The 26,862-nt window shown below is 40.1% G+C and overlaps 1 protein-coding gene across 1 annotated transcript; it reads left to right on the top strand.

Annotated features, from left to right (window-relative positions):
* Positions 1 to 5,205: 5,205 nt before the first annotated feature.
* Positions 5,206 to 25,642, top strand: slc17a5 (solute carrier family 17 member 5). The gene is made up of 11 exons (XM_084077243.1): positions 5,206 to 5,396; positions 11,581 to 11,777; positions 14,377 to 14,610; positions 16,353 to 16,440; positions 17,095 to 17,181; positions 18,937 to 19,055; positions 19,586 to 19,747; positions 20,228 to 20,360; positions 21,536 to 21,683; positions 22,335 to 22,425; positions 24,426 to 25,642. Exons 1-11 carry the CDS (start codon positions 5,312 to 5,314, stop codon positions 24,576 to 24,578), a joined length of 1,497 nt encoding a protein of 498 aa, XP_083933369.1. The 5' UTR covers positions 5,206 to 5,311; the 3' UTR covers positions 24,579 to 25,642.
* The last annotated feature ends 1,220 nt before the right edge of the window (positions 25,643 to 26,862 follow it).

Here is a 26,862-nt window from a genome sequence, read left to right as displayed (position 1 = left end):
TTGTGCTGCAGTGAACACTTCCAGCCGGAGGACTTTGACAGGACAGGTCAGACTGTCCGGCTTAGAGATGGAACCATACCGTCTGTCTTCAGCTTCTCCACTCCTCGAAAAGTAGGTGTATCATTAGGCTATAGGCATTCATAGATGTCCATGATTCATATATCTATGTTCATGTTATAATTGTGTTTCCTTTGCTTGATGTTCTGTGTAAAGCACATTGAATTTCCTTGTTGTTGAAATGTTCTGTACATATAAAATTGCCTTGCCTATCTTACGTATTTGCTAGCTAGTCAATATCACACTCTGCCGAGAACAGTTTTTCCCCCTTTCTGGACGTTGGCATCAATGATGCACTGTATATTACAGTATAATGCGAGCTACTTTAACCCGTTTTTAAGTCATGTTCTTACATTCTAGGCAGTAGCAACAAGGACCACAGAAACCTCAAGAAAAGCTGAAGAGAGCCGCCTGTCAGTGGATGGTCCTCAACATTCCCAACACACTCAACCAAATGGTTTTGTAGCGGCTATGTACAAAACCGCTGCGAGCATCAAGGCCACTGCACTGGTACAAATCTCACTGTCACTGTTTTCAGACATACTTTGTGCACACAGTGAAACATGCTGTTGTTGAAAATGCATCACACACACGCACACGTGCTCCCTCCCAAACCATGATGCTGTCAGTGGGATTGATGGGTGAGGACATTATGTCATCTGACTGCCAATTGTGAGTGATGTCATATGAATATCACTCAACATTTTCATCCTTCTTCCTACTAGGATCACTCCTATGTGTTGCCTGGTACTCTCAATGGTCTAAAGGTCAAACTTGGAGAATCCAAACTTAGAGAGTCCAAACTTAGAGACTCCTTGAAGAGGATGATGCTAGAGCTAAGGAAAGTCAAGGCCAGAGAACGGAGGGCAAAAGAGAAGGTGTCGAGTCTTCTGAAGGATCTGCAGGAGAAGAACTTGATAAATGAAGAGTTGAATGAGAAGCTTGGTTTCTTCTCAGGTAAAATGACAATTCTACTTTATATCTTATGCTCAGATATTGTTTGACTTCTGACTCCTAATTATTTTGTGATAATTGAATTTCAGATGTGCCGATGGCTCTCTTGGCAAAGCAGGGCCATGAGTACACAAAGGACCAGAGAGAGTTTGCCCTCACTCTCCACCTACATGGTCCAAAAGCTTACGACTACTTGAGAAACACTCTACATCTTAATCTCCCCCATCCACATACATTACAAAGGTATTGTTATGTGTTGTTTGATTGAACTTGTGTTGAATTTGAACCCGGTTCAAATACATTAAATTACTTAATTTTTTTATTTTACAAAGGTGGACGAGGACCTCAAATATCTCTGGGCTGGACTGCTTCAACGGAACAGGATCTGAGGGTCCGGAGGGCACTTGCATGGGATATGAGAGTAGCAATATGACATTGGAGAAGACCTCAAGAGATGGCTGTTCGTAGCTACTGTGGAGTTGGTGCTGCTGTATGGGGCCGAGACACGGACCTTCACAGTACAACAGGAAAGGGCCCTGGATGGAGTCTACACAAGAATGCTACGATTGGCACTAGGTGTCACATGGTCGGACCACATCAGAAATGTGGACCTCTACGGGAACCTACCATGGGTCACAGACCACGTTCGGATAGAGAAGGATGAGGCTGGCAGGGCACTGCATCAGGCACCCGGAACTAGTAGCAAGCAAACTGACGCTGTGGGGGCCAAGCCAGGCCACAGCCAGGAAAGGAAGAAGGCACACCACCTATGTAGGTACACTACGGCACGACAGCGGAGCTAACAACACTGCAGAGCTCAAGATGCTAGACAGGAGGGTATGGATGGCAGCGATTCAGGAGTCCCAATTTGGTGTTGGCCAGACCTAGCAATTTTTGATTACGAAGCCTAAAAGGCAAACAGAAATGCATTTAAAAAAAAAAAACATATATATTAAATCTCAATTATTAGTGCGTAATCGTCAACTTAAATTTGTAATCGTGACAGCCCTAGCTAGACCACACCATCGCATCGCTGTGGATGCCAAACCTGGCCTAAACATGATGTTGGACATGTTGAAAAGAAGATGTGAGTAAGACCCGGATAAGTACGGACATGTGACTCATGTTGGACGCCATGGCCATCTAGAAGCATCTCCAGTACATTCCTCATTCCCAGAACATGTGCAGATTTGTGGCTATGGGGGTTGGTATACAAGAGACGGATGTTGCCGCTGACTCTTGTTTTCATGGTGGTCGGCCTACAGGGCCATTGGAAGACTCTGATTGCCTATTACCTGACAAGTCTGTCACCAGACACAGAAGGTCCTTTTTATTCATGCAACATAAGAGTTGTATGTGTAACAATGGATGGGCATGCCTGCAATGTTAGCATTGTGTAACAACTTGGGTGCCAACTAAAGGAAAACCCGCTTGAGCTTTTAAAAAACTTTTTTTCCTCATCCAGTGACTGGTGAGAGGGTTTTTGTGATGGATGGACACTTGCCACATGTTGACACTGACATGGAATATGTTGCAGGTTTTTCAGTTCATACAGGTATGTATGTCACTGTGTTCATATAATATTCAAGCTTTCTCAGTTCTGTTCTAACAATGTTTCTAGTTGGTTTAGCGTCCTAAAGATGATCATTTATTTCAGGGACCTTAAAGTTGACAATGTCTTGTATTTTTTTTACCAAGTTGTGCCAAATATCTTTTACTGGCACCATGCATTGTCACCGACCTGTGTCTCATGGATGGTTATATGGACCGTACATGATGCTCTCTTAAGGCAACTTGTTTTGCCATGATCTTATTAATGACATTTTCTTTTGAAGGTACCTGTCAGTCATGGGCTTCATCATTAACATCCACACCCTGATGATGATGATGATGATGGTTCCTGAACTGCTCCAAGTGCAGCGTTACATCTGCACGTACCGGTTTAGCCAGGACCACTTGGAGTTTCTCTTTAGTTCAATCAGGGGGTAGGGATTTCACAAGTTAATAACTTTTCAACAAATTAAGTCAGCAATCATCTCTAATTTTTTTTCTGTAATAACTGTTGTGCATCTGTTTTCCCCCCTCTTTTCTCCAGGGCTGGAATAACAACCCCCCCAACTGCAGGGCATTTTCTGCCACCTTATGGTCCTGAATGGTGCCCCCCCCCCCCCCAGTTCTGCAGGCAACGTAGCAGCACAGGATGAGACCAGATCCCTATCAGCTGTGGAGATGTCCTTAGCTGAAGTATCAGATTAAGGGCATCCATCACCATTCATTAATATTGCACCTATAAAGTCTGACCATAGCTATCTGCCAACCTGCTTAGGTGGTCTTGTGATATTGTTTACATCTCTGGGTTTGTCGTTGGACAGATCCTTAGAAAGCGGTCTTGTGATGTATGCCGTGCTAGCCTAGTGACAGATGCTGTACCGACATCGTTTGAGCTGAACCGAGATACCCAGTTTGGTATCGACAATATCACTTTCTATTATTGTCATTAGTTATTCTATTTAACAAATTGTGGCTGCACCACATAGCCAAACTTGCAACACCAAAATTACAGAATAGTGGCCACACTTCAAAAGCTGTGCAAAACAGTTCTCTTCAGGGGATTTGAGTTATTTTACTGTACTGAACTGTTTTTTTTACTTTACCAGTTTGTTATAATGCTCTGTGACTTAGGTATTATAAGCTTTTGGCTTTCTTGGAGTGTTATGCTTTCAGTGCAATTAAAATATGGAATTCTGACTGCCAGTGTCTCAAACCATTTTATTTGTATTAGCTTGTTAGATTTTTCATAATGATGGTCAGTTATTTCAGTCTTTCAAAGTTGATAGTGTTCTGACCTGAATAGTTAACATGATGAGACTGTTGGCTATAGACAGACAGGGCCATTTCTGCATGTTTTATGTACATTATTCAGTGACTGGAGAAAAATGTTTTTATGACTATTACTGGTATGAAAAGATGCATGTTTAATGTAACCAGGTATCCTGGATCCATTTCTGTGTCTGGCCTTATTTTGTTAACAAACTGAACTGTTTGAAATTCCTGGGAGTTAGGACTTTAATCGTGGAGAGACCTCCTGCTTCAATGGACATGCATGCATTGATTAGAACAGTGGTTCTCAAACTTGTTCATGTCAAGGACCCCCAAGTTGACATGTATTTGACCACAGACCCCTATCTGAAAAGATTTTGTGCCAGGGACCCCCAGAATAGAAGATTTGTGCTAACATATTTGAGATTTAAAAAAGGGGGGAAAAAAGAAAATGGGTGTACAAGATCTATAGATCTGCTATTTTTGAATAGCCAATGTATAAATGGATAACATGTTTAAAATGATTGTGATGCTGTATTAACACACTTTAAGCTACATCTCAGAGGCAAATATTTTGCTTTTACTCCACTACAATTATTTGTATTATCATTTTTATACATTTGAAAACTTGTGAAATGGGACATTCTGCATAATGAGTTCTTTCTACCCTTTACCAATACCAATATTTTGGACTTTTACTCAAGTAAATTTTGAATTCCGGACTTACTTCCAACAAAGTATTTCTACATCGCAATATTGATACTTATACTTAATTGTAAAAAAATGTTTTACTTTTTACACCACTACTAGGACTGGACCGGACTTTTTTCAATGGAATGCATTGAGAGACAAAGAAATGACCCCTCCTTCACTTATCTTGGTCCGATCGAAGCCGCTTCATGTGTCATGTGTTTGTGTTGTTTCATGCGAGCTGAGAGCAGGGTTGCCATGTCTGCTTATTATAAGCGACATTGGGCTTATTTTTCTGTAAAGTTGTTTATAAATATTGGTAGTTGCAGGTTGCGTTCTAAAGTGTATTTGCTTATTTGGGGCTTGCTGTGTAATGTTGTTTAAACCAGTGGTTATCAAACATTTTCATGTCAAGGACCCCCACATTCCCACATTAAAATACCCCCCTATCTGAAAATATTTTGTACCAGGGACCCCCCCCCCCCCGCCCCCCATACAAGATTTGTGTTGTTAAAATGTTTCTGAGCTTGTAGCTATTTTCAAATAGCCAATGCATATAGGTTTAAAGGTCTCATGTAACCCAGTCGCTTCTTTTAGGCTTGTTTTCATAGACCTGATTGATCATTTCTCGCAAAATCTGGCAACCCTGTTCATGTGTCATGTGATTGTGTTGTTTCATGTGAGTTGAGAGAGCGGCATCATATCAGATAAGACCTGAGGTTGTTGCCCTCTTCCTGTCCTGCGATGCACAAGACCTCTAGAGTACTGGACCTGTGAATGTGCCACCATCATGGACCCGTACGGGACGGACACCGAGGGGGACGAGTCCCAACGACCACTGCTCCGCCGGGACCAAGAGGACAAAGTCGAAAGAGGTGATGATGTGTTGGTTTAGCAGCTAATAAGTTAGCTTCATGTCAGTGAAATCTAAGGGTGCAACTGGAATTATATACAATTTACAATACCAAATGGACAGTACTTTGGGTATTTGTAGACTCTCGGAGAGTTACAAATGGGTGAATACTGACTGTCTAGTAGTATACACAAAGAGAACGTATGGTAACGTTAACTATCTTCTGCTTATGCTTAGCTCCAATCGGAACCTCTCCCTCCCTCCGCTGTATAGCGCCGAGATGAGGTTCCACAGCGTCGGGTGCCCGGTAGGTGACGATGACGATACCGGTGAAAAGTACAATTCACAATACAAGGTCCTCTAAACTGGATCGCTCATAAAAGCACTTGGCTTATTTAAAATGAGATCCCCGTGCACTCAAATCATGATGACATTTAAGAAGACATACAAATATACACTACTATGCAGAACGTCCTACAATCAGCTTACAGGTTACTGGTATGAAAACCAAGAAATATGTACAATAGACAGTTTTAGGAGGAGGAGAGGGGGGGGGGGGGGGGGCAGTTTGGAATTGCAGCCTCCTGAAGGTGATTCTTTATGGCAGTTTTGAAAGTGACTAGGGTTTTAAACTCCTTTACTCCTTTGGGTAGGGCATTCCACATTTTTGTTGTATAGCATGAGAAAGAGTTCATTCCCTTTGTGCCAAATCTGGGTTGAACATGATCAGTGGAGCTGCCTCTGGTGTTATGATCGTGGACTTCATTTACGTTTTGGTTTGGAAGTATTTTGACAAATACAGGGGGATCCCAATGTTGTGTCGAATCTTGTAGACCAGGCCCAAAGCAAGTTGCCGTTCTCTGTCCTCAACCCTGAGCCATCCAACCCTAGCAAAGAGAGCAGGGGTTAGATGGGTTGTATGATTGAGGCCATGAAGTAGCCTTACCAGTTTGTTTTGGGATGTCTGTAGCCTTGTTTTTAAGGCCTTAGTGGTGTTGTGATACCATGAGAAGCATGCATAGTCGAAATGCCTTGATGACGGCCCCTGCGAGAATCTTCAGGGTATCTTTACTGACTAGAAAGTTGATCCTGTACAGAAAACGTATTCTTTGATTGACCTTTTTGATGACTCTTTCTGCCATCTTATCACCAGAAAGGTTTGCCTCCAAGATGGAACCCAGGTAGGTAATTTTCTCCTTTCTTGTTATAACATCGTCACCCGCTTTGATTGTGAAGCTCTCAGCCTTGTTAAGGTTAACACTGACTATACCCAAAGAGAATGGATTCGGTTTTACCCAGGTGTAATGATAGTTTGTTGTCAGAGAGCCAGATGCGGATCGTATTGAGTTCAGAGCTGAGAGATTTTTCAACCTGCAGCCTGTACCTGTCCGAGACCAGCAGAGCCGAGTCATCTGCGAACAGGAACAGGTTGCAGTCGCAAGCTGATGACATATCGTTCACATATATCAGGAACAGTAAAGGTCCTAGTGTACTTCTTTGCGGAACGCCACAACTCACTGGGAGGGGGGGGGGGGGGGCAGGGTTCCGTTTACTTCAACCACCTGTTCCCTCCTAGAATCTCATCCAGCTAGCCGACGTATCATCAAAACCTATTGCTTTTAGCTTATCATCCAGAATTGGGTGATTAAGAGTGTCAAAGGCCTTCTGGAGGTCCAGCATGACAATGCCGCAATATTTGCCCTTGACGACCTCTTATTTGATGTAGTCGTTCAAATAGAGAAGGCATGACTCAGTGGAGTGTTTTTTTCTGAAGCCAGATTGGAATTTGTAATTTAGATTTTTGTCCGCAAGATACTTATCAACCTGTTCATAAACATTTTTTTCCATGACTTTTGAGATGGAGCTAACAATAGAAATAGGGCGGTAGTTGCCGGGGTCTAATTTGCTTCCTTTTTTGTACAGTGGGGTCACTCTTGCTATCTTGAAGTCGCTAGGGACCCGTCCCTCGGGAAAACATGGCACAGGTTGACTAAAAAAGCGATTTAAACGCTCGTTTCAAACCGTTGGTAAGATGTTCTTGGCCGCTAAAATGTAAAACATCTGAGAGCAGCGCGGCTGACCTTTACTTTTTGGATACGATGTGCGGAAAAAGGTAACCTCATATCGGAGCTATACAGTGGAGGGAGGGGTTCCAAATGGGACCATCATCTGCTGTGCTGTTAGGCTGGTAACAGGATAGGTGGACAGGGACATCTGGGCACCTCGATGTGAAATTGGCTATTTTGTCCAAAAATAGAATATTTGAAAAATGGTATCAAGTAATGTAAAGTATACATGATGTGAACATGCTTAAACATTCGACAATAGCTCTACAATTGCTACAAATAGTTCCAAAATCTGTATATCAAGTCATTTTTGGGCATCAACAAGAAGTTGAAGGATAAAATTAAGTCTGATAATGATGTACCAATACCATACATGTTCACATCTTATAGGCTATACTTTACATTAATTAAGACCCATTTTTCAAATATATATATTTTTTTACATTTTGGACAAAATAACTACTTTTACATCGAGGTGTCCAGATGTCCCTAGTGCTCACCTAATCCTGTATTCGTTAACTTAAGTTCCACGTAGTTTTTGTCTGGGATTTCTGTGTATCCCTCCCTCTGTCTCTCCTTCCATCTATCAATATATGCTAGTCTGAAGTGAAGTCACCCTTCACACCATCTGCTGCTGATTAACTCATTACCTGGTCGTAAGCACACCTTGTATTATTTAATGGTAACTAGATTCTACCAAGCCCCGCCCTGCCTGCCTTGCGATTGGCTGAATGCAAAAACGATAAGCACAGAATCGTAAATTATGTTTTGGGGTGAGTGTTTGCCCCAACTGCCACTCAAAACTACTACTGGCCAATCACAGCGCGTGTTTTCCAGGACTTGTCAGAATCTAGTTGTATAAAACCATAGACATATAAAGGTAGACGCCTCCTCTGGCTCTGAGGCGTCTGTATCTCGGGCGCCATTTTGGAGAAGGCAAGGTTCCTGACTACTGGCCAATTACAGTGCGTCTTTTCCAGGAATTGGCAGAATTTAGTTGTATAACAATATATTGTGATATTTGTCTACAACTAGATTCTGACAAGTCCCGGAAAAGACGCTCTGTGATTGGCCAGTAGTCAGGAAGCTTGCCTTCTCCAAAATGGCGGCCGTGATACAGGTTGCTCCAATGAACTGCAGAGGCCAATGAGGTATTCAGGTTCTATATCTATGTATAAAACTATCGCGCTACCCCACCAATTGTGTTTCCTGCTCCCCCATTCGTCAGTCTCTGCTCCCATAACTCCGCCTCCACCATCAGACTCACCCACCTGCTATCCTGTAAAACAGCTCTGTTTGCTATTCAGTCTCCTTTGCTCAACCGTTTGTAATGTCCATATGTAGCCCTGACTGTGGCTTTGTTTTGTAGCCCTGTGTGTTTCATATCCCAGAGCAAACTTTTATATTTTGATATCTGTTCTACTTATTCAAATTGTATATGCTAATGCTCTACCTTGGGACAGGAAAGATCGAAGCCTCTATACATAGCATTAGCACCACGTAGGCAGAACCTTTGTTATAAACACAAGGTAAGGGGAGGTTGCCACTTATGTATTTTTGAACATTGGTTTGGTTAGAGTAGTTAGGTAGGCATGCTTTTGTTTCCACTACTAGTTAGGGTAAGTGATTTTCTTTGGTTAAAATAAGTGTTAAATAGCTCTATATTCTGATAGTACTCATTGCTATACAGTGTTTGTTCAGAAAAAGGAGTCTCCTTGTCTCTCCAGCTCTTTATAAAACAGAAAATGCATTTTCGTTTCAGTTTCAGTTTAATTTCCAATTTTATCCAATCAGGATAGAGAACTCAATCAGGATATAGATTAAACAAGTGAAATTGGAAGTTATGACACAAACACTCTATAGCAATGATTACTATCAGAATATAGTGCTTTAACCTTTTAACAAAATATTTTTTTGTTTTAACCCAAAAATATTACTTACCCTACCTTTTAAGAGTTAGTTAGTTAGTCTGTTTTTGTTTTCTCTAGCAGCTTCTTTTGTTATTTTGGCAACATCTGTGTCCCCTGGTAGTGGCTCGTTATTGGTTTATTGTATTCCCTTTGCATACACATGTTGTAAATACTCTTCTTTATTTGCACCTCATGCTCAACTGTGCATTTTGCACAATGGCTTCGGACAGTTTTGATTTGGACCATTTTATTGCAAATCCTTCTCGTAATTCTTTTGAACTGTGTCGCAAGGCCGATTTGATATTGATAGCCAAACATTTTGGCATTGCAATCAGTAGCCTGTCCCTTAAAAGGGAGATTAAGCCAGTGGTGTTGGAAGGTTTAGTAGACAAGGGTGTCTTGGGGTGTTCTCTAGAGGTGGGGCAGGTTGGTGCAGTTCTCCCTGAATTGGAGGAGAAGGGGAGGTCACGACCTGCCTTGTCGAAGGGGGACCCCATGGCATTTTCACGGCCCTCGACAGGGTCACTGGATGATGCGAGGCTTAAGGTCCGTCTGGCCCGCCTTAACAGAGAGAGGGAGGCGAAAGGAGAGAGAGAAGTCGGAGAAGCTGCAGAAAGACCTCAGGAAGCTGAGCATGAGCAACCACTCGCTATCCGCAGGCTCGAGCTGGATTACCAGCTAGAGTCAGCCATCAGGCTGCGTAAATTGGAGCTCGAGTCTGGCTCTTCACAAACTGTGGCAGCGTCCACCTCCCCCGCCTCTGTTCCTCCACCAACTGCTGCAGCGCCTGCCTTTACTGCCTCTACTGGTACACTCACCTCCACTACCTCCTCAACACTACCTGGTAATCATTTATTTAGGCACATTGAGCTTTCTTCCTTTCGGGAGTCAGAAGTAGATACATTGTTCAACACTTTTGAACGCCTTGCTGTTGTACTTACTTGGCCAAAGCAGAACTGGTCCACCCTACTGCAGTTAACCGGGCACAAGATATAATCACATCTTTGCCTCTTGTCTACAGTCTTGATTATAATTTAGTTAAGGTTGCCGTGCTCTGTGCCTATGAATTGGTGCCAGAGGCACACATGCAACAGTTTAGAAACTACTTGACAGGTTCCCCTCAGACTTGTTGAGTTTGCCAGGGAGAAGGGAGCCTTATTTGATAAATGGGTGTGTTTCTAGCAAGGTAAACGACTTGGAGGAGGAGAAATGTGCCCCAGAGCGTTGTCATGTATCTGAATGAAAAGAAAGTTTCTTCTCTTGTGAGGGAGCAATATGTGCCGATTATGTGTTAACCCATAAGGAGGTATTTGTGACACCCCTTGGTAAAGCTTCTTCATCTGGTGTGTGCCCAGTACCTCACCTGGAGGCTCTAAAGAGCAAAGGAAGTGTTACTACTGCCATAAAAGGGGCCATGTCATGGCTGACTGTTTGATGCTGAAAGTTTCAAACGAAAGCAACAAGTTGCCCCCGATTTTGGTGACACCTCAGCACACCTCTTTTTGTGATCAGAACAAACAACTCCAAGTCTAGGAGTCAATTAGGCCTATTGACTGTTTGTGTTTTGACCTTAAGTTAATTTGATTAATGTGCTCAGTGTTGCAAGGCGTTTTTGTTTTTGGGTTAGAGAGCTCGTGCATCTGCACTTTTACCACAGCTGATCATGATTTTGTTTACATTTTACTGCACCATATGAACTGCACTTTACCACTGTAACATCACGATTATAAACATGCATGCATCTCTTCATGCATAATCTTGTGTTCCTGGAGATTTTACTGTGTGTATATATAATGCACAGAAAGACATTATGGTGACGTTAACTGTCATCTGCGCTTAGTTTTTCTTTTTAAAATCTTTTCACAGCACAAGTATCAGCTACTGTAATTCATCGCTGTAACGTTAATTTCCAACAGCATACACATCATCAAACAGGGTTGTTTTCATCTTTTCATGCAAGTCTCATGTTTCCCTTTACCTGGTAGTTAACGTTTATTGGCCCACTTTGGGATGGGTCACGAGTGTTGGGAATTTGTGACTGGCCTGAAATGGTAAATTCAGACCTACCTGAACCTTGCAGCGGTACACTTTAAACACCAGAGTCAAGTTAGAGAGTATATGCAAATTTCAGATATGTCAAAGCCTCGCAATTTATTATTATAATATATATTCTAATACTTTGTAAATACATTGTAAATTAAATTCTGTTTATGTTTCCCCTTTCCCCCAGCCCCAGCATGCTGCTCAGCACGCTACAACCTGGCCTTCCTGTCCTGTTACGGTTTCTTCGTGGCCTATGCCTTGCGGGTCAACCTCAGTGTGGCTATGGTGGACATGCTGAATGCCACCCATCATGCCAGCCCCAACCAAAGCTCCTCGGTGTGCCCTGCGCACCCCAGCCCTGCACGTCCCAAGCACAATCATACAGTGAGTAACACTCGCTGTACGTTTTATTTCACTAATGCAAGAGCTGGAGTGTGCACAGTCAAAACGGTTGTTGTAGCGATCACAGGTGGGCGTGTGGGGGTTTACGCGTAAAAAGCTAAGCACAATGCAGATGGTAGGCTACTACAGTTATGTTGTAAACTTGTCTCTTTTGAGAATCTTCTGTATGAAGTGGTTCTCCCCCCACAGGGCAATTGTGGTGTGCCGATTATAGCACACAGTCATGATGAAGGCATGATTGCTTCACTTTGCAGACGGCATATATCTGTAAATCTGGTATGTTAAGCCGTGAAAAAATGCTGTTTGAGAAATTATGTTTTGACCAGAGGGTCTTATGTTTGAATCAAACTCTGGGCAGTGAACCAAATGAGTATAGTTCTCCACTCCCTCAACAACTACAGTACAGTTGAGGAGTTCTAGGACAGTGATTCTCAAACTTTTACATTTCAAGGACCCCCAGTTCGGCATGCATTAGGCCACGGACCCCTATTACTCTTTGAGAGTGTACATATGAGAGTGCCTGACCTACAGCCACATCGCCCAGGAACAGTTGGTTCCCAAGGCTAGCCTATTTACTTACCGACCGCTCTATCCAGTTCTTCATGTGTTTACAGTTCCACCAGCAACAACACTGCAAAAGAATCCTGAGGCTAACAGACAAGCTGTTTGACAGCATTATTTCGCAAGTTGCAAAAGTACCTAAAATTACATATTTAAGACACCTACCTACTTTTTATAAATGGCAAATAAAACTCTTGGCACAAAGTGCAATATTGGGACATGGATTGTTGGGCAATTGCTTATATAGATATTATAGCTCTAATAAATTGGGTAGCACACCTCTCGCATGAGTATCAAGTTGCATTCATCTAACGTGGGAACAAGCACATGATTGACAACAGTACTTAACCGTTAAGATGGGCATGACATACCACTGCCTATGCTGGAAAGTCATGCCCATCTTAACGGTTAAGTCTTTATCCAGCAATGAACCGGTATTCCAATGGAAACTGCGTTTTGGTTTCACTGGAAGCACTGCCCCCCAAAAATACAGCATATTTTGAGCTGGTGACAGGGCTCCGCGGGCAGACATGCCACTCCAACAGATTGTTAGCCTAATTTACACTCGGTATTACAATGGTGTTGCATGCCAAAACAAAAACTGAAAACTAAATTATGCACTCTTCTGTTTCAAAAGTAATAGTAATTTTTGCGATGCTCAGTTACATCCCTATCTACCAGTAGATCAAAAAGGCATAGATGCCCACCTCTGGATTAAGGTGTTAGAGGTTATAAAGGGCATGGTATGGTAGGTTGCTATTAATAGCCGCTGCAATCACCTTGACCACACTTCTACAGGCATGATGGAACTAGAACAGACCGCAATAGACAATTGAAGTCTCTTCAGCTATACTTATGCTTATGCGTCTGTTTGTATGATTGTGTGTATGGGGCAACCGTGGGCAGGTTCACAAGGATGTCACAAGAATATTATAGGGTTACATATTGCAGGTCTCTCCAATCAACAGCCGGACAACAAGGACATTATGTTCGAAGATGAGTTCAATGCATAGGATTGGCTTGTTCTACCCTTACTAAAGGAATTTATACATAATCTAGTTATCAATATATGTTTTCCAACACTTCATAAGGGGGGGACACTTACTGTAGCAAACACACTGTGAAACAGATCATTTATATTAGTTCTACTACTTGATGTAGGTAAAGCATACTTTTGTTTATGGAATTTGGCAGGATGGACAAGTGGGAGGAGAGCTTTGAGAGCTCTAAAGAAGATGATGCTGATAAAACGTTGGTTTTAAAGTAGGGCTGGGCCTTAACTCATTGAGTGCCATTAACGTGTTTCACGTGTTTTTACCGCTATGGCTCAACGTGCCAATGACGTGTTTTCGAAAAAATAGTTTAAAAAAAAAAAAAAAAAAAATTGTTTTGTTTTTGTGAAAGCATGTCCAGAACCCAAGATATCATCATCATCTGAAGATTTGCAGCTCCATCCACTCCTTGTTTAACGTAGAAATGAAAAAGGCTGTATCTCGCTTCCTAAGCACTTTTTGTTTTCTGTGAAAAAAACTCACTGATATAGAAATATTTTTTGTTTATTAGTTTCTGTTCTTTTACATACTCATAGGTAGTACAATTGAGTGCCAGAATTGCCAAACGTTTAAAAAAAATAAAAATTCTGGCACTCAAAAAAATATATTTAACCAAATACCTATCAATATTGTGAAGAGATTGTGGGGATGACTGTTAAAATATTTACACAATGATATTTTTGATAAATCATCATCAGTACTAATGGCCATAAAATAACTACCGGTAAGTGGTTAAATTAAAATAATAGAAGCTAGACTAGACGTTCATATGTTTTAGAAGCCTGAAAGAATATTGTACTAAAGACCCACAGATTTTAGAATCAGAATTGCGTTTACAGTAGATAAAAACCTTTTGAACCCCAACCCTGAATTGAACTGATAACCACAAAGGGCACCAGGTTCACCTAGTTCACCAGAGAGATACTGTACATTTTCTCTAATGTTCCATGGGTATGTTTTGCCTGCAGGCTAGTGTGTATGACTGGGATTCAGAGACCCAGGGCTGGATCCTGGGTTCCTTCTTCTATGGCTACATCCTGACCCAGGTGCCTGGTGGCTACCTGGCTAGCCGCTATGGAGCCAAGTGGCTGATGGGCCTAGGAATTCTGGGAACAGTACTTTTTACAATGCTGACTCCTATAGCTGCTGACCTGGGCCCTGGGTACCTCATCGCTGTACGAGTGCTGGAAGGAGTAGGAGAGGTAGGCAATATAATGTTATTTACCCAGGTTGATGCTGGTAATTACTGCTGCTACTACTACTACTTCTAATTTAATATTACTACAATGTAAATGTCATTACTTTCCGGACGCTATAAGGAATAGGATATGTGGGCGTTGGGGAAGAGATCCAGGCATGTGAGACAAGCTTTTTAAGTGTATGCTAGTTAGAAACTGAAGAGTAACTTTGACTTTATTAATAGGTATTCACATTTTAGGTAGTTAGACTCTTATCCAAACCTATAGAGCAGGGGTCATCACCATGCTTGCTTGTGATGGACATTTTGATCAATGTTTTATTTTTGTCACAGACATACAAAATAACTGGTCAATAATTTTACCAGAAACCCAAATGACTAGCCCTAAATGTAAACTAATGGACGTCTGCATAAACACTAGTGCCACAAACACTCAATATATATATATATATATATATATATATACATATTGGTAAAAAAGCAAAACGATCTACAAGCTCACAATGAAACACATCTGTGACATGAGTGCTAATTCAAGAAGGTTAGAACAGAAGGGCCAGCTCTGGGCCCCAACATTCTCATTATGGGCATGAGATCTATTTACCCCTAATTCAAATAATGCAAAGGGAATAATTCAATAGCTTAATATGTATGATTGTGAAAAAAGTGTTATGCACATCAAACAATAATGAAAAACTTTTAAATGTATGATGAACATACTGATGATTGCACTTGACTTGATATTTGTATATGGAAAAATGGTTGAAATTTAATTTCCTTAGTTTATTTATTTTTCTCAGTTCTCTGTCTGCTGAAATTATCTAGTCAAATGACGTGTGGTTTGTCCTTAAGTGTCTTTCCAAGTTCTCTTCCTTCACCATAACTGTGCAGTTCTTGCTGACAAATACATATGGCTGAGATTTCAGTTCCTTCAGTTCTCTGTCTGCTGGAAAGGTCTGGTCAAATGATTTGTGTTTGTCAGAAAGTGTCTTTGCACGTTTCCCTTTCTTCACTATCACTGCATAGTTGTTGCAATTTGTTGTATACTATGTCTTTTGTCTCATGATGACCTCTGTCCCCAAACTCATTCAACTGATGTCTTGTCTCGTTAGTTATGGTTGAAAGATGGTAGTAGCTAATAAACAGGTAACACACCTGTACCATTGATATGCTGCCAGGGTCAATACTCTGTTAATTCACACTGCCCCACTCATTTGTTAGATTCAAGGGTTGTGCTTTCCGTTAAGGTGAACAAGTATTTGATGTTGATGAGAAAGTCTTAGAGTAGACCATGTGTGCAGGTGATGTAAGGTGTGCCAGTGGAACAATGAAATGTGTAAGTATTGCATTCTCAGATTTGACCACCAGGCGACAGCCGCTTCACTTTTCTACCGTGGCTCTGGGGTTGTTACCAACACAACATATATTATACACTTTACGAGTCACCAAAATCATTCAAACAAATTCTTTAAAAAACAATTGTGAATATTTAGGATAGATTATTTACACATTATAACCGAAATACAAAATGTGCCACGGACATGGACAAGTCTTGCCTCGGACACGTATAGAGGTACTGATTGAGTGTACTGGTCAAGGAGGCAAAATGGGTATAGGTGAGTACTTACCATTGCAGGGGATTGAACTTGTGACTTTTCAGGTATGTGATGGTTATGCCTTTATCCTCAATAGATTTGTGTCTGTGGTGTGCAATCCTGTTGATGCTGTCATTTTGTTGGTCTTCAGGGAATGACATTTCCTGCCATGTATGCTATGTGGGCAGCATGGGCCCCACCGATGGAGAGGAGCCGACTGCTCACCATCTCTTACACTGGTAGACCACACATAATATTAACTTAAATTTATACTTTAGTCTCATGACCCTTTCGCTCAACATAAATGACATATTGTATTTTCAACTAAAACCAGCATATAATTCGTGACAAGCTGTGACCAGCTCTCTGTTTGCCTAGAGCTTTCATGTGTGACTTACGATGTACATACTGTACAGCGTTACGTTTAAAAAACTATAAGGTTAAATATCTGTAACAATTACAAAGTCTGCCATGTTAAAACCTTGCTTGTAGTAACATGCACTTTCAGAACGGAACACTGAGAAATCCATCTATGATTTTGCATTGTGGCAGAATTTGAAGATTTTTGACCGACAGACCAACTGACCGACAGAGTAATTTATACTAGTAGCTTGGTTGCAGCTAAAATGTGTCTGAAAGGGTTGTTTAAAAGAAGTATAAATTGGACTCACTTTAGCCACATTATTAAAGGCTATCAATGTTCAGTCTTCAATTAATAAAAGTTTTCAGATAATTTGATAATGGCAGCTATCAAATTAGTAATGTTACTGTTAGAAAAAAAAGAAAAGAAAAAAAAGTAATATTACTGTTAAAAGAAAACTTCTAAAAACAAGCTTCTAATCTTATAAATGTCTTTTTACACATCTAATATCCTGAAAACATGTCGTCTTTAGGAGCCCAGCTGGGGACAGTGATTGCCCTCCCTCTGTCCGGAGAGATCTGCTTCTACCTGGACTGGACCTATGTCTTCTATCTGTTTGGTAATGATGCCATTTTCTAAACAACATAGCTTGAAACACTGCACACCTGCTTCTTACAGTATGTAGTACATAGGCAAGGCAAGTACATACACAAGGGCAATTCAAAGTATACACAAGGGGGCAATTCCAAGGTGCTTTAAACAAGGAGTAAAAAGGCAATAAAAGTAGGGCTGGACAATATATCGATATTGTGACATGATTTTATCACTTACGCCTGACATTATATCTTCTTGTTTTTAAATCAAACTTTCCAAAATACTGTATAACATTGTGAGGTGTTGTGATTGTAAAGATGTGCTATTTTAGCTCTTAATAGCTCATAATATTTGAGTGTGATATTTGATTTTGTCTATATATGACATAAAAAGCTGACATAAAAGCATAAAATGCAGAAGAAAGAAAAGAAGACATAAGAGATGCACCCTATAGTTCTACGTCTAAGTCTTCTATTTTGGCATTTGTGAACTCAAGTTGCCTCTTTGTTCACTACTAGTCTGCCAGACTTCTTTTTCTGTTGGATAAGCTGTTTGCACTTCTGCACCAGTTTTTCTGTTTGTTTTTATAGCAAAAGACAAAGTTTTCACTAGTCATGCACAGTTTGCAGAATGCACAGCTTCTGTATATGTGTTCCTCTTTCTTATTTTGTTTGTGGAAAAGATTATTTTGCAAGTTTAAGAGGAGAATGTAGTGTTGGGGCTCTCTAGGGGTTCAATCCTTCAGTGTGCGGGCACAATGTAGTACAGTAGTGTTGACCGAGTCTGAATCCTGGCTTGTGGTTACGCTTCACCCCAACACTTGTTTACTGCCTTTCTCTACAACCTCTATACTATATTGTGCAACGAAAATAGACGACCTACAAACTCAGTGTGTTGCAGATCTGCTGTTTGATGTTCCGGTTAGTTTGTCTCAGGCTAGGTGTGACTGCTTAAATCAGTCACCACCCACATGACACCACCGTGGATATCGAATATCGAATTTTTAATTAACTAAGCATCTTCATTAAATAATAATGAACTTGGTTTCCAATGTTTGTTTATTGAGCCTACTGTATAGAGACAAATATACTGCAAGTATTCTAGAAATGTATGCCGGGTTCACACTAAAGCACTGCAAATTGCTTCGAAGCGCAGGGCCTGCTAGACAGTTTATCCTCGCTGGTGGCGATGGGTTGTCTCCTCATTTGAACTAAATTATCACCAGAACAAACTGGGATTTAAACTTATCCAAACACATGATAGCCAGTATTTCTTGCCACAGCCTGGACTTAACCGTTTCTTGTCACAATAGGCACTCTCTGAAATATTATACGTACAATATAGTGGCATCCTCTGTCTAGTCGATTTTCGTTTTCTAAATTCCAAAATGCCATGATCACTATATCCCAACAACCAGTTGATACGTTCTCTCTGAGAACGTATCAACTGGTTGTTGGGATATCTCAGTGTAGAAAACATTGCCACCCCACACTCCTTCTACTTCTAGCTATATGCTGATTGGCTCAAAATTGACCGAATACAGGTGTCTGCATCATCTTCAGAGAGGTTTGACTCCAGCTGAAAAAACACACACAACCAAGCTGACTACATCCAATGCTCAGAACCCCCGCTGTTTTCAGTCAACCTTTGGCTTTGTATATTGTACAGTTGTGAATGATAACGCTCTACAAAATATAAGCTTTGTTTCCACAATACAGGATAATATTAAGATGCATCTAAAATACTGTAAATTAATGTCTGCTGGTGTTTGTCTGTTCAGGAGCCGTCGGGATGGTCTGGTTTTTCCTGTGGGCCGCTTTAGTGTATAACACTCCCAGCACTCACCCTTACATCTCAGAAAAAGAGAGATTATACATTACCAACTCCCTCAAGAATGAGGTAACAAGACTGCATGGGCTCATGGGAGTTTTGTTTTAAAGTGAAATCTCATCCACTGTTGTACATTATTTAGTAAGTGTAACGCAATTTGCAGTTTATCGCTAAAGCGAAAGGTTTCTCTGTCATTTATTGATTTGACACTCATGTGACACTTCATTATGAGTATAATTACATTTTACATTCCTTTTATCATACCACACTACGATTTTTTTATTGTGCAGTAATGTCGTACAATCTCTATATACTGCAGCATTTTATTCCTTTATCACTGTTGAGCTAAGTTAGGCTATGACATTTGACCTCATAATCGAACTCTCCCTTGAATGCGTGTACATTTTTGGCAAAAACTTTAATTATTGTACCATATGTGCACGCAGGTTTAATATTGTTATGAAACTCTGAACCCTATCATTCTTTGTGCCATGTTAAAAGAGTAGTATAAAAATATATGTCAGTAAATTCTGAACACGAATGTATTGTATCTGTCTGTCCACGTCTAATGTCTGGTCATTTTTTTGTCATTGGTCCAGCTGTCTACCACGGTGAGTCACATCCCCTGGCGCTCCATATTGACGTCAAGGCCACTGTGGGCCATCGTAGTCGCTCACTTCTCCTATAACTGGACCTTCTACACGCTCCTCACCCTGCTGCCAACATATATGAGTGACATACTGGGCTTCAGCATACAGCAGGTGATGCCTTTTGGAACTTAAGTACATACAGTTACACTTGTACTGTATGTAAACATGATTCTGTCAAACGCATGCATAAGCATAAACCCACACATATACAGGCATTTATTCATGTTCCGCAGTACAGATGCATGTGCAGATTCTGATAGATGGATTAGATTGTTAGGGCTACACAGTTTATTAGAAATGTAATCTACAATGCATTATTGACTGCTGTATTATCCAAATAATTAGGTTATTAACATTTTATATAACTACATCAATGAAAATCATATTAGGTAGGTTAAAATATGTCCACATATGTCACAATAGCCAGACTTGGGGCATCCACTCAAGGCTCTGTAAAAAGAAATAAAGTCTTGCATCATGTTAATTAATATTATTATCTTTACTGTTCATTGTGTTACTGGGCAATTGAGGGCCTTTCTTCCAAGTGTTAAGTAAGGCTTAATGAACATGGCTGTCTTCTCTGCTCCATAGAATGGCTTGCTATCAGCTCTGCCATACATTGGCTGTGCCTTGATGGCTATACTGGGGGGTCAGGTGGCTGATTACCTGAGGGAGACCTGCCAATATCGCACTGTCAGTGTCAGGAAGGCATTCTCCATCATTGGTGAGGAACAGCAATGGCATAGTACATGTTCACACACCAACCGCACTGTCGGAAGACATGCTGCCTTTCATGCACTGTATATTTATTATCACATACCCAGCCTTTATTTGCCCAGGGAGAGGGGAGTGATAATAGGACGGAGAGAGTGACAGGAAGTCATCATTGACGTAACTTTGCTGCGGAGGGTTTGGTGTAATTCGAGTGTACAGAATGGCTCTGATAAATATACGCATGTATAAAATAGAGAAAGTTTGTGCTCTTTACTCGAGGCTTACCAAAGAATGGGGCAGATGCTAGAGGCCAGTATAATAATCCACTGTAAGGAGAGAAAGCCTGCACACTGACAACAAATATATATTGAGGCTTTTTGGGTGCAAAAATAAGTTATTCATTAAAAAAAAAAAAAAAAAGTACTGACAGCGAGAAAGAGTGGACATTTTGGTCCTCAGACCAGCTGCACTAGTTCTATGTTTTCTGTCTTAGATTGAATTAGGTAACCAGCATGTTAGTGGTGGCCAATGGGAATGAAACGACACAAGGTGCTATCAATCAGCCCTTTAGTCATGTTGTGGCCAAGAAGCCTACAAGAAATTTCAATATACTTCTGTATATACAGAACACAATCGATACAATAGTTTACATAATTAACATACATTTGGAATAAATCCAACAATGTCATATATCAACTCAGAAGCTGTGGCCTGCATCCTTGTACATTTGTCATAGATTATGTTGCATACTTGAGGACTTGCCTATAATAAGATGTACTCATGGAATAAATTCTAAAGGTGTCTTGTGTGTACCATTGTTTTACAAGCAAACCTGTGTCTTCTGAGTTGATAATATGACAATTTTGTATTTATTCCAAACTATGGTGATGCCCGCTATGCAATACCCGCTGTACCCGTTGTCAGACTACTTAGTGGAGGACTATCATGTCATGTTGATGTCATGTTGACAGATAATCATAACAGTCACTCATTCACATGCACGCAGAGATTACGTGCATTTATTTATAGATGGATGTATGTTAACTACTGTATGTATAGAGTGGCCATGCCACTATTGGACTCTTTTGTTTTTTTTATTGGAGACAGCATCCATATTTGGAGTTCTAAAAATCTAGTTTGACATACGTGCGTGTGTTTGTGTGTGTGTGTGTGTGTGTACTGTAGGTATGATCGGTCCAGCAGTGTTCCTGGTTGCAACAGGCTATACGGGCTGTAACTATACCCTGGCTATTACTTTCCTGACCATCTCCTCTGCCCTGGGTGGACTGTCTGCCTCTGGCTTCAACATTAACCACCTGGACATTGCCCCCTCGTAAGACTTTACCATCTATCTGCAAGGAGAAACTGCACTAGTAACGAGTTTGACTGAGAAAACTGTACTACAAAAGACCTGTATTGCATGATGAATATTTTGTATTCATATTATTTTGATGGATGCTTCTATGTTTACTTTTAGACAGATCCTGTGTGTATGTTACTATCCTCCTGGGGGGGGGGGGGGGACTATAGGTTACTTCTGTCTGTCCAAGAACTTGTCTTAAGCATATCTCCAATACCTAAGGCCTATAGGATGATCAAATATAAGGTAAACAGTGGGGTTCAGGTGGCTAAAGGGAAGAGTTTCTGACCACCACTGAGGGGACTATGGGTTCCGCCACAGTGCATCTGACTTGCCCGGACCGAGGTGGGGGAATAAGTATTGCCCTACATTACTTGTCTTTGCAGATGCTAAGATTAATGTCTATTTGTTATCCTAGTTACTTTGTTGCACATACTTTTCATAGCAATTCCTTGACCACTTTACCTGTTGTGCTTGGACAAAGGCTCATGGCACTTAATCCAGACTTTATAGGCCTATATCACTCTGGGTGTCTGGATAATAGCGTCTGCTCAAATGTTCACAGTGTAGCAGTTAACCAGGTTCTATGAATGCATGACATTTAACAAACGTGTTTCTTTCTAGATATGCTGGCATTCTGCTGGGTATCACCAACAGTTTTGCCACCATTCCTGGCATGGTGGGACCTGTCATTGCCAGAGCCCTAACAAAAAATGTGAGTACCAGGGTTGCATTTATCATAATACATATTTATTTGTATTGTTATTTATTTGTTTTTTAAAGGGGTTTACAAGTGATTTTAAGTGCTTTAATAATCAAAATTAAAGCAAACGTTTTACCCATAAAATTTAACCAACAAAAAATGCAAAATGGAGCATAGCGTTAGTTCAGCAGGTCATGATAGTCAAAGTCATTGGCTTTTCATGTAATGGAGACCTTTAAAACAGCTTAATTCTTCCTATGCAAGCCACAGTTTCTGCACCCAGCTCCGCCTATGCTCGTCTGATTTTAGCAATGTCATTGTCTCATGTCATTGGTGCTGCTTGCTTGCTCTTTTCTGAGTACACATGGGTTTGCTTGCTGCTTTCTTACATGTATGCATATGGAAGGGCAGAGAGATCTCAGATCAGAGCCATGCCACCAGACAAACATTTACTGCAATTAGATCAAATATAATATAATGGAGTCAGTCATGGTGCTTATAAACTGTTGCCCTAGTGTCCAGATGGTAACGTCACCTTGACTTTCATTTCCTGTGTAATTGGTTTAGGGTTGAAGGCAGGGTTAGCAAGTATACATTTGGCCACTAGAGGGTGTACATAATCTATCATAGATGGAAGCACAAACATTAGGTTTTTACTGGTGATGATTAATGCTATTTTTGTCACATTTTTCTTTTCTTTTTTTGTCAGTAATTTTGATGAGAGCCGTGCTGGAAAATTTCTGTATAGTTATCAAATTATTTAAACAAAAGCCCTTTTGAAAATGTTCTAATAGCCCAAGACATTATTTAAGTGTTGATAAGCTTTCGGTTAGCTATCGGTTTCCCCACCACAGCGTGGGATATCGTATTTTGAGTAGTACTAGCAGGGTTCATAAGTCCTTGATTATGATTACGTTTGGACTTAATTATTCATCCGGGTAATGTGTTTACAGCACTTAATAAATGATGGCCTGCTCACATTACATATAATATAAATACAAAGGAGCAATTATACTTGAAAGGGAATGCTATACTGCAAGAAATTGGCACTGGTGTACTGCAGTCGTAGCCACAGATCAGCAAACCAGAACCAATATTTCAAGTTATAATATGACCTCGAATGAATTATTGCGATTAATAATATTTATGATTTAGAGTGAATTATTGCAATCAATAATATTTATGAATATAAACTATCTGTGACCGTTGCTAGGTTACAGGTAATGTACTCTAAATAAGGAGGAGGCATTCAGAGTTCTTTAGATGTTGAGTGACATCTTGGGAATTATTAGATGTGACATTTCTGTCCGATACCAATAATCGATGTCAACATTGCTGTCATGGCCGATAACAGATATTTACTGATGTCGAATATCTGTATAAAAACAAGTTAAAATGTCCTTTCTGAGAAAGGCATATAAACACTGAATTTGAAAAGAGCAGTGGCCCAAATGTTTTTATTTTAAAATGTTCCAACTTGTTGACCCTTTTGAAAGCTTCCCCAGAAAACACTGATTGAATCTGGAGCCTTCATCATCACAAAAGGCTTTTTCAGCTTCACATATAACCATAATTATTATAAAATATCAGCTAAAGCCGATTATTTTGATATTGGTTCGATACCGATATTGCATTTTAAGGCAAACATCGGCCGATACCGATATGACCGATAAACTGTCCATACCTATTAGAATGCCTCAACCAATCACAATGTGAGGTCCGAATTAACTGTGGTACAAAAACGCTATTGTTCCCAAACCTTTTAGCTTGAGACCTAAAAGACAAATTTGATGTCTCCCTGGAACTCAAACTAGTGAAAATAGCCAATCTATGCGGTCACGATGTGAGCTGCTATTTTCTTTACTTCTTAAAAAAAAATATATGTTTATGGAATTGTATATATAAAATGCATTTTTTTAAAAAGTTTAATTTCATTTTTTGTTGTTGAAATAATAACCAAACCAACTGTTTGGGAAACAGTGCAATAACGTGTTTGACTGATTCTGTTCTAGAACACTATTGAGGAGTGGCAGCTGGTGTTCTACATCTCTGCTGGGATCAACCTGATGGGAGCGACCTTCTACACCCTGTTTGGCAGAGGCACAGTGCAACCCTGGGCCGTTCCCAGACCCTACACTCAAGGACTCCTAGTTGAGTCTCAGTGAAACGAGTATCAGACAGTCACCTGTTAACGGAAGAGAGAGGGATTGTCAGTCATGTGTTGGAGATTGTCAATCATGGGGTAAACACTTGTGTCTACCATATTGTGGCTGCTTTGCACACAAACACTATTGGGAAGACGTAGCCTTATACTGTATATATAAGCCTCTTAAGCTGATTTTAAAGTTCTCTTTGTTATTTTATGATGGTAAGTGGACCATTGTGTTTCCTGGTTATAAGGCCCTGTTTAAAAAATTATATTATTTTGTTATTTTTTATATATGTGTACATTTTTATGTATTCATATTTTAAGGTTTGTTTACAGGGCTTGCACTTTGTCTTTGTCAAATATCAGGTGTCAATTATTTTTTCATTAAGTAATGAAAAGCATTTAACAGATCCCTAGTAGTGGCTCCCAACCCTTGTTCGTGGGGGGCTCCAGTACATCTGGTTTTCTGTCCTACAAGGAAGTTCATTGCATTCACTTGGCGTCCTTGCACCCTGGGCAAGACCTGGGATGTTGGTTGTCTAGGAAGTTGACAACCGGAAATGGTTGAATTTGGCGGAAGTACCGCTCAAGGAAATGACGTTGATGCTTTACAAATCTGTTAACATTCTCCGTGAATGAAACGAGTGTTGTGATTGATCAAAAAATATAGTTTCCGGGGGAAACGGAAATCCTGTCCACTCAGGACTTCCTAGACACTTGCTGCTTTAGGTCGTGACCAGGCTCTTCTTTTTGCAGATGAGTGAGGCTGGGACCGAGGTTAGCGTCCTTGTCATTTTAATCAGGGATTTATTAGACTGGGGACACTGCTTGAATGCCGTTAACCTTCCTGGTAGGATAGAACACCAGGTGTTCATTCTGCAGTACTGGTTCTCAACCGACGGTTTTCATTCAAGCCATCTAAATCAGGGATGGAATCAGTGTAGTTGTAAAACATGGTGGAATAGAACATCACTGTTCAACAGTTATGACTGGGGCTACATTTATAGAAATGAACCTTTGTCCTATAGCATCTTCTCAAACAAAATTAAAAACAATTTATGGAACTCATACAAAAACAAAAGGTTTTAAAAAATAATAATACACACACAAAACATAGCCATTGATATGTCATAAAATTGGAGAAGCATCAAATGAAGTCTCATTTTTCATTACCGTTTTGGCTTGGATTAGATTATAACGGGTTTTGTTGAAGGACATTTCATAGATGAGACTCCTAAGGGAATGTGAAGTAAACAATATGTGAACCATGTTACTATATCTGCCAACAAATATCATCCACATCCTATCATATTTTACACTGCCCTTGTGCCTTATACCGTACATTGCTAGCCTACAGTAGTCTAATCAGGGTTAGAGAATTCAGGACTAGGCCTATATATCACATCTAGAAAATCAATACATTACTCATTGCAAAAGTGAAATGCCATTAAAAGTTACTGTTTTTTATTTTTTAGATAGTCTAATTTGTGTAATTTATGCTTTAGCTAACATTTGTGTTATGCAAACGTTAAAAGGGGAATGCTTAAGCTATACACTGTCTGTATGCCATATTCACAAATATTTTTGTCCTCTGGCAACATTCCAGAAGAAAATTGTCTGCATTGTATTATGTCAAGGCATTAACTAAATGCAATTATGATCTAAACAAAAATGTGTGTTTATTATTTGCATTATAAATTATTAGGCTAAATATCTGTCTTTATTAACTTTACTATTCATTTTGATACCTTGAGACCTCAGGTCCGGTCTCAAGCCAATTTACATAACTATTGGTTCCGATCGGATGATTCATTACTAATATGCTATACAACCCTTTCTTTAAACTGCCATTGATGCAACCTAGGTAAAAAAACATATAAATACGTGTTTGTGTAAAGGTTTGACTCATGTGCATTACAAACTAAACGTAATGTCTGGGTGAAACTTTGCACCTGGGTGGGTCCCAGTGGTGGAAAAAGTACTGAAATCTGTCTTAAGTAAAAAGTATCTGCAATGTAGAAAGTCCTGATTTAAAAATGTACTTGAGCAAAAGTACAAAAGTATTGGCATCAAAATGTACTTAAAGACAAGTACCAAAAGTAAAAGTACTCATTATGCCCTATTTCACAATTTTTCAAAAAATTATATTTTGAAAATAGAAAATCTACAGTCACTTGTAGATCAGCTATTTTCAAATGGCCGAAATGTATATAAGGCTGAAGTGGTTACTGTATGTTTTGTAATAACCAAAATCTACAAAGTAACTAGTAATTTAGTAAACTAAAGTTTTCAAATAATTG

This window comes from Gymnoscopelus microlampas (genome assembly GCF_963454915.1).
Source record: "Gymnoscopelus microlampas genome assembly, chromosome: 13".
Classification (NCBI taxonomy): domain Eukaryota; kingdom Metazoa; phylum Chordata; class Actinopteri; order Myctophiformes; family Myctophidae; genus Gymnoscopelus; species Gymnoscopelus microlampas.
The sequence above is the reverse complement of the archived record's forward strand: the minus strand, read 5'-3'. Positions and strand labels throughout refer to the sequence as shown.

Excerpts from the sequence above, each read along its gene's own strand:
- slc17a5 (XM_084077243.1), top strand. The coding sequence starts at position 5,312 with ATGGACCCGTACGGGACGGACACCGAGGGGGACGAGTCCCAACGACCA. Across the intron at positions 14,611-16,352 it reads TGCTGGAAGGAGTAGGAGAG|GGAATGACATTTCCTGCCAT; the intron begins GTAGGCAATATA and ends GTTGGTCTTCAG. Across the intron at positions 20,361-21,535 it reads GAAGGCATTCTCCATCATTG|GTATGATCGGTCCAGCAGTG; the intron begins GTGAGGAACAGC and ends TGTGTACTGTAG.